General features: G+C 28.0%; 1 protein-coding gene across 1 annotated transcript; it reads left to right on the top strand.

Annotated features, from left to right (window-relative positions):
• Positions 1-287: 287 nt before the first annotated feature.
• On the top strand, positions 288-7,713 carry LOC129870972 ((+)-neomenthol dehydrogenase). Its single transcript, XM_055945840.1, has 4 exons — positions 288-382; positions 721-979; positions 5,393-5,575; positions 7,207-7,713. Exons 1-4 carry the CDS (start codon positions 324-326, stop codon positions 7,603-7,605), a joined length of 900 nt encoding a protein of 299 aa, XP_055801815.1. The 5' UTR covers positions 288-323; the 3' UTR covers positions 7,606-7,713.
• Positions 7,714-10,401: the final 2,688 nt, after the last annotated feature.

The following is a 10,401-nucleotide window of genomic DNA, read 5'->3' on the forward strand; positions in this document are numbered from 1 at the left end:
AGAAAATAATTGAAAATAATAAAAGGGAAATAAATGATGCACCAATTAGATTGAGAACTTTCTACGTATTAATTTAGTATTAGGAAAGCACATGCAGTCTAGAGGCTATTTGCCTAACTAATAAGAATTTGGACCATACTGTAGTGCGACTTTCAAGGACTATATACTTTATTATCTTCCTCGTGCATTTGTTTACTCATTCCACGTTGTGTCATACATATTCAAAAAATTAAAGAATCTTTTCATGCTCCCTCAACTCAGTACGTACACACATAAATGATAAATGCTATATATATAATTAGCTAGTCTCTTCACCTAACTCAATGGCATCAAGACATGAATCACAACTCTCTTCTTCATCTTTCTCCCTCCCCAAAACCAGGTAATTACTTATAACAATATTGTTTCACTACATCAAAAATAATTTTTTATTAGCGGTAATTAACATATATATATATATATATATATATATATATATATATTAGAGGCTATTACTAGTGACGATTACATTTTAACACTCTCCGCTAAAGCCTATAGCGGTATTGAATCTAATGACAATTTAGTAATATTGGTGAAGGCTTTAGCATCTTTTGTTAATTGTTAATGTGCATATTTATTGCTGCTAAAAACTGTTTTTGTTGTAGTATTGTTTGTTGTCCAATTAATTTAGATCTGCTTTTGGCAAATGTATGTATGTATGATTTTAATTAATTAATGTAGATGGTGGTCGAAAGAGACAGTGGCAATAGTGACAGGTGCAAACAAGGGCATAGGTTTTGCCTTTGTAAAAAGAATGGCAGAGTTGGGATTGACAGTCATATTAACTGCTAGAGATAATGCAAGAGGAATGGAGGCAGCTGAGTCTCTAAAGAAATTAGGGCTGCATCTCTATTATCACCAGCTTGATGTTTCAGATATTTCATCCATTAAAGAATTTACTTCATGGTTCACCAACAATTTCACTGCCTTAGATATATTGGTAAGCTTCCTCCATTATCTTTAATTTTTTGGTTTTATAGATCTTCCTGTGGCAATATATCTTTTTTTTTTGGGTTTCCACCTGGTTAGTGGTAACCGTATTGGAGCCGAATTAATTTTGAATTTGCATTGGAAAAATCCCACGTGAAAGGTAAATCGCTTTCTAACAAAGGCGACTCTATATTCGTATCAATATATAATTAATTAAGTTACCATATGAATTTTAAGTAAGTACTAAGTAGTTTAAAATATGGTATACCATTGCTCTCATTTTGTCCTTTTCTTTGTCATTCAACAATGGAGTACTCTATATATATGTATTGTAGAAAAATTGAATGTTGAGCTCAGGGTTAGTCATAGATTATGAAGTAGAAATTTGAAATTTGAAATCTTAAAAAATTGTATTTGTACTTGCATTTTATTTTGATTTTTTTTTATTTTTTGTTAATGAAAATCTAAAAAACTAGTTTGAACCAATTTTTGGGAATTTGAAAATATTTAAAAATCAAATTTTGTGTAGCTAGTAGAATAATGTCAAAAGAGAAAGCAGTTGAACCATATATTAACACCTGTTCTAAGGTTTCGTGAGGTCACAACATTCTTCTTTCCTTTTATCATTTCCAGTTAGGTTTAATGTTGATTTTATCTTCTTATTTTCATTCTCATTTACTATTTTACGTATTTTGGTAAATTTTAAAACATATTATCTTTCATAGATATATATTTTTATATTATTTATGATGTTTATTTATCTTTAGCTCCTTTCCATATAACTAAGGTTACGCTATATGTTATTATAAATTACTCCCTCTGTTGACATTCACTTGTTATATTTGTACTTGACATACCCACTAAGAAAACAATGAGTGACATTAATTATTTTACTACATTATTTCTATTAATTAATATCTAATAGAGTATTATATTCTAAAAATGATTTGGGAACAAGTAATTAATGTTAGTGTTAAACATGAGAAAAAATAATTGTCTTTTCTTAATATATTTAAAGTGACAAGTAAAAAATAAAAATCTATTTTTGAAATAGTGAACAAATAAAAGCAAATGAGTAAGTAAAGAACAAGCTGAATATTCCTTTTTTTTAATTAAAGACTGGGCCATCAACCCATTTTATTAAAATAAAAGAAGAAAAAATTACTTAACTACACATTCCTTTTTACCATATTTTTTTATTTTCTCTACCGTTTTAAAAAATATTTAAAATCTCTCTTTTGCTCCCATCATCCCCTTTTCTGGATACATCAATTCAAACTATCATACCCATGATTTTCTTTTTTTTTTTTCACTCCACAAATCTCTCACAGTTACATCCATTAATCTATTTTTCAATTTCAAATATTTTTTTTCCAATTAACGATTTCAAGTTAATCAAGAGGTAGATTTCTTTTCATTACTTCAGTTTTTCTTTTTAGTTTTTTCATCTTAAAAAAATCCTGATACATATGGATGAAGGTCGATTTTTGTTGTTCATCTTTTTGTGATTCATATAGGTTCACATTTTTAATGTATCTAATTATTTTTGTTTCTTAAATTAATGTATAATGTCTTCGTTTCAACATTATAATACATTACATTTGAATTGTATTTTCGCGATGGATAGATTTATCATGTTACATCACTATTTACGTATCTTGTTTGAATTGTTAAGTACAATATTTCTACTAGATACATTAAATAGGTAATTGTTGCCCATGAGATGTTATATTTGAGATAGATACATTACTAGTAATCGTTATGCATCAGATAAATTTATTATAAATTCAAATTTATGTATCATGCCCAGAACTCATATGTATCAAAAAATGATTAACAACAAAAAATAAAAAAAATCAAACAGTTGTTCTATTAATGTTGTGTCATATACATAATTGTGAATATGATACAAACTGATATTGTTATAAAAACACTAATGTTTATATATCAACAATTTTGTTTGATAATGTCTACAGATACATAACCTTCTAGTTGAATAAGTTAAGGTGTATGTATCTAGTAGTAAAAAATAACAAAATTTATAATAATTATGTATCAAATAAATAACCATGAACATGATACATACTAATTTGTGTTTTAATAAATTTAAGGTTATATATCAAAACTAATATTTGAACACAGTATATTATACATGATAAAAATATAATGTATCATAATATTGAAACGAAGACATGATACATTAATTTAAGAAAGAAAAATAACTAAGTACATTTAAAATATGAACCTATATGTATCACAAAAAGATGAACAACAAAAAATCGAAAACAAAAAATCAACAATCTGATTTGTTGAAAGCAAAAAAATGTGATGACGAAATCCTTCTACTCATTCTTTTTTGCTCTATACCAACTCCCGTAACTTTTTTCACTTTCAACAATGGCCCCATCCATGGATCTTGACTCCAAGCCCTTACCGGAGCCGCCACCAACTCCTGTATTTTGACCAACAACAATTCCATCACTTTTGTATCATTCATACCTCAATTCACTTTTTCAGATTTCGAAATTTCTCAACAAGATCGACAGATTCATGTTGTATCAGTACAATTTATTGACAATTTAGAGACAAAAATTAAGAGTTTTTTTGGAAGAATGGGAAGAAGAATTTTGAATTATACTAGTATGTTTCAATTTGCCAGGAAATGAATTTCATTGTCAATAAAGTTTTCCATAATTTATACTTTTTTTATTTACTTTTTTCCTTTTTAAAAGTAACAAAATATTCAATTAACAGATGTTCCGTTAATTTTCTTTTTTACCGCAACAACATTAAATGCATCACTATGTATCAGGAAAGATGACTTATGTATCCGAGTTTCTCAAAATACAAGGAATTTTTGTAATTTAAAAAATAATAGGGATGGAATGTAATTGACTCTTAACACTATGAGATTTATGTAAGTTATACATCAAAAAAGGGAAACTTACATAAATCACATAGTGTAAAAGACAAATTATCATTTTTCCCTACCCTTTTTTTCAATTTACAAAAATTCTTTAAGAACATAGTAATTTGAATACATTAATTCAGTAATTCAAATACATTAATTAGAGTTTTATATATCAGCAGATAACATTTAAAGCATGTACATTGAACATAGAGATAATTTATGAATCAGAATTAATGTATCTATATTATTGAATTAATGTATCCTAATAGAAAGAAGGAATTTTTGAAATTTTTTGAAATGAATGAAAGTAATGAAAAATATGATAAATAAAAGAGTGTATTTAGGTAATTTTCATAAAACAAACTCCACACTTTGAGCCCAACACTCAAGCCGAATATTCCTTTCATTTTATCGATTTTAAAAAAAAGATCTAGCACTATCTTTTTCGCTTTTTATTTCCAAATGTGTATATAGCTTTTAGAGTTTTGATTGTCATTATAAATAATAATCTAAAATTCATATAAAGTATAACAAAGAATCATTAAGGAATTTGTTATAAAAATACCTCTATTTGTAATTTTTTTAAAAATCTATATTACATGCATTAAATATATATTTAAAAGGTTGCATTCTCTTTCTTTCTCAATTGTATAAATACGTTTTTGAGTTTCGATTGTTAATATCGGAATACTGATATGAACAAATTATTCTAATTAAATTTTTTATTGTACTTAATTTTTTTACTATTTCGCTATTATATATGCTCGTAATTCATAAACTATTTTAACTTTTTTACTTCATAATTAGATTTAATTTATTTTATAGGTAAGTCCATAATATAAATTAAAAAGTAGTAGAATATCATATGATATAAGAATAAAAGGAGATAAAGGTTGATAATTTGAAGGTTTAATAGGTATTTAAAATGTTTAATTGAGATAAAAGGAGAAGAATGTTTATAATTAGGGAGATTTTAAAAGCAAAGTTGGAGGAGAAAAATAAATTTCACCCATCTGTTAATTTTTATTTTGATATTCTGTTAGTAATTTAAAATATCATATATCTCCAAGTAATGTCAAATCTCATCTCCTGGTTGATTTGTGGATAGTTTTAACATTATCTTGATACAATGAAAAATCTTTGACCATTATGATTGTTGGTATAGGCTAATTGAACAGTCCATGCACCCGATAACCTAGGGAATAAACAAATGCCAAATATTACTGAAATAACTAAACTAAAATGTACCCATGTTTAAGAAAAATCAGTTATAATTTTCTGAAAACAATGAATGTGAAACCTAAATCTCATTGAGGACTTTGCCTTGCAACTTCTGCTAGTGCTCTCATCCATCCCTCTTTTTGGTGAGGAAGATATATAGGAAGTGAATGTTCAATGTGCAATGTCTCAATAATTCAAGATAAAAGCATATTATAATAAATAATCTCACTTAGATATATAGTGTGAAATTTCTTGATGTTATATGGACTTTTGACGTATTAAATATTTTAGGTAAATAATGCAGCTGTATCATTCAACGATATCCACGAGAACTCGGTGGAGCATGCTGAGGCAGTAATATGCACAAATTTTTATGGTCCCAAACGACTCATAGAGGAACTCTGGCCCACGTTTCGTTGCTCTTCCACGGTCACTCGAATTCTTAATATTAGCTCCAGACTTGGCCTTCTTAGTGTAAGTTTTCTTTGAAGTTTATTTTCGAGTTTTTTTACCAGCTAAGTGCACAAATGTTTATTTTGGGTTGTTATTTAACTTGTGCGTGCTTTTAAATTATTTTGCAAGATTATCCGCTTTGAAAAAAACTTTAAAAGTATGTTATTAAAATTGAAAATTTGCCCCTGATTTGAAATAAATTTGCTTGATGTGTGACCTTGTGAAGGCTAAGCATCATACATTTTGCGTGAAGTTTGATATGATTTGTTAAGATTAACTTCAAACATTTTTAACTTAAGTTGTGGATTAAACAAGGTCAAAATTCATTTTTTTTTTTGTTTTCATAGAAGTTTTACCTGACTTGCCAAAATTAACTTCATATATTTTTATTGAAGTGCATGCAAAAATTAGTTGAAATTTTTGTCATGTGTGTCTGAATTTTTTATGTATGTCAGTACTCCAGTAATATACATCTGAAGATGTTATTTTGGTTGTGACCAACAATATGAAAGAACTAGGTTCATTCAAAAACTACACAAGAAAGTAAAGTATTGGGGAATATATAAATCAACACAAGTATTTTAGCGTAAAAAACTCTTTGGGTAAAATTCTTTTCACTGTAAAGCCTATATCTCTCGGTGAGATTGAACTCCAATTTTTTTTTGATATGTTGTATTTATAAGAGTAAGTGACAACCTTCTGATTCTCCAATACAATTTAGAAATGATTCAAGTCTCTCTGTGAATTCAATCCATATTAGGACTTTTATATTATTCACCTAGTATACCACTTATTAGGACTTATATATAAGAAATAAATGACTTTTTGAATATTATAAACATAAAATTTTATTACAAACATAACATTATGTCAAATCACAACCGATAATTACTCGTACTAAATATCTTTTTACTCTTTCATCATCATTCTCTCCACTAAATATGAAATTATTTTCTAACTGACGGTCCTATACAATAAATAATTCTTTTCCTTATAATGATGATGATCATAATGATGTGAATTGTGCATATACGTTATAAATACACATAAATAAACACAATATATAATACATATCATTTTTAGATGTGCATTATACTCTATGTATACCACTAATATTATAATAAAATAAAATTTAAGTATCAAAAATCAAAGTTGAAGCATATCAAAACAATATGTTAATATCCAAATTTGAATTCCAAAGAAGAGAACAAAAAAAAAAACGAATTTTGCATGTATAAAAAGAAAATAAGAAAGAAAGACATTAAAAAACGAAAAGATTAAAAAGAATTGAAGGGATCAGTTATGAAAAATAGACAATATTTTCTAAAAAATTAAAGCGACTTCATTTTGGGGTTAATTCTCATCAGCTAAATTCTAGGAATTTTTATTTGATATATCAATAATTAATTATCGAGAAATGATAACTAGTTAATGCATGTTGCTATGATTGTGTAATTTATTTTAAATTATTGCCTACTTATGTTTATTTTATTTTTATATGATATATTTTTTTTTGATATACTACTTACTATTGCTTCTTTGCGTCCACTTTAAATTATATGGTCTAGTTAATCATACTTGAAACTGACATTTCATCTAATTTAGGAATAAATTATTAAAATACTGACAACATTACTTGTTTCATATTGCAGAAGCTGAGAAATGAAGAGTTAAAAAATATGTTATTGGATGACGAAAACCTATCAGAAAAACAAATCGAAGGATTAGTGAAGTTATTTGTAGAAAATGTGAAAAATGGGACATGGAAAAGCAAAGGTTGGCCAAAATTATGGACTGACTATGCTGTATCAAAACTTGCATTGAATGCATATTCTAAAGTCTTGGCTAGAAATTATAATGGAAAGGGTATAAGTGTGAATTGTTATTGTCCTGGATTCACACAGACTTCTATGACTGGTGGCAAGGGGAAGTACACGGCACAAGACGCAGCTGAGATAGGAGTAAGACTGGCTTTGCTACCTCCACAACATCTTCCAACAGGGAAATTTTATCTAGGGTCAAATCCTCCAAATATTTACTCCAAGATTTAAGACCATTATTATTTTGTTTAACATAACAAATGATATATTGTTCTGTATCGTTTTTCAAGAGTAAATTAGATAAGTGATTGCACAAATATTAATTATAAGCTTGAGTTGGTAAATTGTAGAATGAATTTCATAATTAAGATCAATTTCTTATCATCTTGATTTTTATTTAATTTGGACTACTTGAATTGGTCCCCCGTCCTTTGTCTTTTAAAGTAATCAAGGTTGAACTGATGCCACTCAAACTACACTATTTTTTATGGGATTAAAGCATCATATTGTAAAATACAGTGACCCAACTAGGTTAAAGTCGAACTTCACAGAAAGTATACTAGAGTTCTTTTATAATTTGATGTTGAGATTCAACTCAATAACTATTATTGAAAAATTGAGAACGGGGAGGAGATATGAGAATCTACTAACTACTTTAAATACTTAGATTTTATCAATAATAAATGTGAACTAGCAGAATTGTACAGTTCTTAGATATCATGTAATGACCCGTTAGATCATTTTGAGAACGAGTCCTATCTCTATCATAAAATACCCCTTTCCGTAAATTTAAATTGGAAATTTTGGACTATTCGATAGCTACGGTTAATTAATTGATGGGTGGTTTAGATAATTAATTTAGTTGATGGGCTAAATTGTTAATTTATTTAATAATATTTACCACTTTATTATTAAAATAAGTTAGTAGGATTTTTCACTTTTAGTAGATAATTATTTTATAAAGAAAAGAAAAGAAAAGAAAAGAAAGAGATGGGATAATAGTAACCCGCAGTCGGTTCCTCGACAAAAAAGAGAAACACGATATTTGTATGTGTAACATCCCCTAAAAACGTTGTATACGATGTTTCAATTCTTGCCTAAAAATGATACAGCCTCTGTATTTTGGGCATAACTTTTCATAGGATTGTCCAAATTGGGTGATTCAAATTTCTGAGTAACCACAATATCATTACCTACAATTTTTGTTAGACTATAATTTAAGTTTCAAAGGTTAAGTAGGTCAAATAAATTAATTGTTGTAAGACAGGATGCTATGATGGAATAGAGTGTTTATATAAGAAAAATCATATCTCATTGTAGGATTATCCAAATTGATTGATTCTTGAACGATATGAAACTAGACTTCCATATCTACAATTCTTATGAAGACACTAAATCTTAATAAGGAATTTATCTTATTCAAATGCAGCTCTAAAAAAAGAGTATTCTGTTAAAAAGAACTCACCTCACCTACCATGGAAACATCTAGATACATTTGACATCACTCATGACATCAATTGTCCTCCATTTAACATCACCCATGACATCACAATTTTCCATTAAATTTTCAGATTTTTTTCTTTATAATTTTTTTATTTATTGTTAGGTCTCTCCTCCACACCTATAAATACCTACCTTATTTCCTCATTTTATTCATCAAGCTTTTTCAAGCAACTCTTCTCTCTATACACTTCTTTACTCATTCTCAAATATAGTTTTAGTTCTTAGTAGTGAAGAAATACTATTCCGGTAATTCATATACTCCGGGTAGTACACAAAACGTTCCAGCGGGGAGAAAAGTTAGGACTCAAGAGTGTTCATTAAGTCCTTCGGTTCCGACTAAAGCTTCAGATTCCAGGTATGTAAGGCTTCAATGAGAGTATTCCTTCCACTCTCATGTCTAAATTATTTTGATTATATGATACATTATTTTATTTTCTTTAAGCTTTACTCTAAGTTATGTGGGTGTTTATCCATGGGTTCTTCCACCCATGTAGTCCAAAAACTCTTTCAATTAAGTCTCTTGATTTCAAGTAATACTTTCTTATGGAAATTCTTATTTTTACTTAATAGCATGAATCATGGTTAAACTAATGATTATTGGTCTATTTTGATGCAACATAATTTCATATGTGTGAATTGATGGTTTGCAAGTAATTCCTTTATTTATCTATTTAAAGGTTCTTGAAATTCATGGTGGGTTGTTTAAAGTATGATTTTTAATTAATGGATTTCAAAGTATTTATGTATATTTATTTACATACATGTTTGTAAGTTGAAGTGATTTGAACCCACCTAGTTTTACTATGTTTTCAAAAAAGTTTGACTTGAATGCCTTGACTCCAAATGAATATTTATGTAAGCAATGTCTATGATCAAAAGGGAGTCTAATAAAATGAAAGAATGATGAAATGATATGAATGATGAATTCTTTATGCAATAAGAACAGTTCTTGCATATTTGAATTACCAAATGTTTTAATGAGCTATTTTACCGAATATGATATTTGAATTCTCAAGCTATATGCTATGATTATTTTGAAATATTAAACTATTCCGTGGGATTGACCTAGCACCGAATGAGTCATTGATGTGAGATTCGGTAAGGAAATCCTAGTAGCAACCCCTTGTCTCATTAACTATGTGCCAACATAGGAGACCTTGTAGGCTTAGGCTAATAGATTCATGAAAGCCCTTAAAGTTAAAGTTAAAGAAATGAATAAAGTTGACGGAGTTCTACCTGGAAAGTAGTCTCCCCGGCCAACGTAGAGGGTTATGTTGGATTCCATGTAATAGCTCTCATGGTCTTAAATATTGGTTATGGTTATTTTCCCACAAAATGAATATTTTAAAGGATATCTATATGATTTATTATGCATGCATTATATTATGTTCCATATTACATAAATATTTTAATGTTTCCTCAATGTTCATGCATCCTTACATACTTAGTACATTCAAAGTACTAACGCATACTCTTTTGCCTACATGATATCACCATGTAGGGACCAGTGCTCCTCCTCGTTCT

This window comes from Solanum dulcamara, chromosome 10, assembly GCF_947179165.1.
Source record: "Solanum dulcamara chromosome 10, daSolDulc1.2, whole genome shotgun sequence".
Classification (NCBI taxonomy): domain Eukaryota; kingdom Viridiplantae; phylum Streptophyta; class Magnoliopsida; order Solanales; family Solanaceae; genus Solanum; species Solanum dulcamara.

What these genes read in the sequence shown, in the direction of transcription:
- LOC129870972 (XM_055945840.1), top strand. Translation starts at nt 324, where the DNA reads ATGGCATCAAGACATGAATCACAACTCTCTTCTTCATCTTTCTCCCTC. An exon ending in TCACTGCCTTAGATATATTG is followed by an intron (nt 980 to 5,392) that starts GTAAGCTTCCTC and finishes TAAATATTTTAG; the next exon opens with GTAAATAATGCAGCTGTATC. An exon ending in CCAGACTTGGCCTTCTTAGT is followed by an intron (nt 5,576 to 7,206) that starts GTAAGTTTTCTT and finishes TTCATATTGCAG; the next exon opens with AAGCTGAGAAATGAAGAGTT.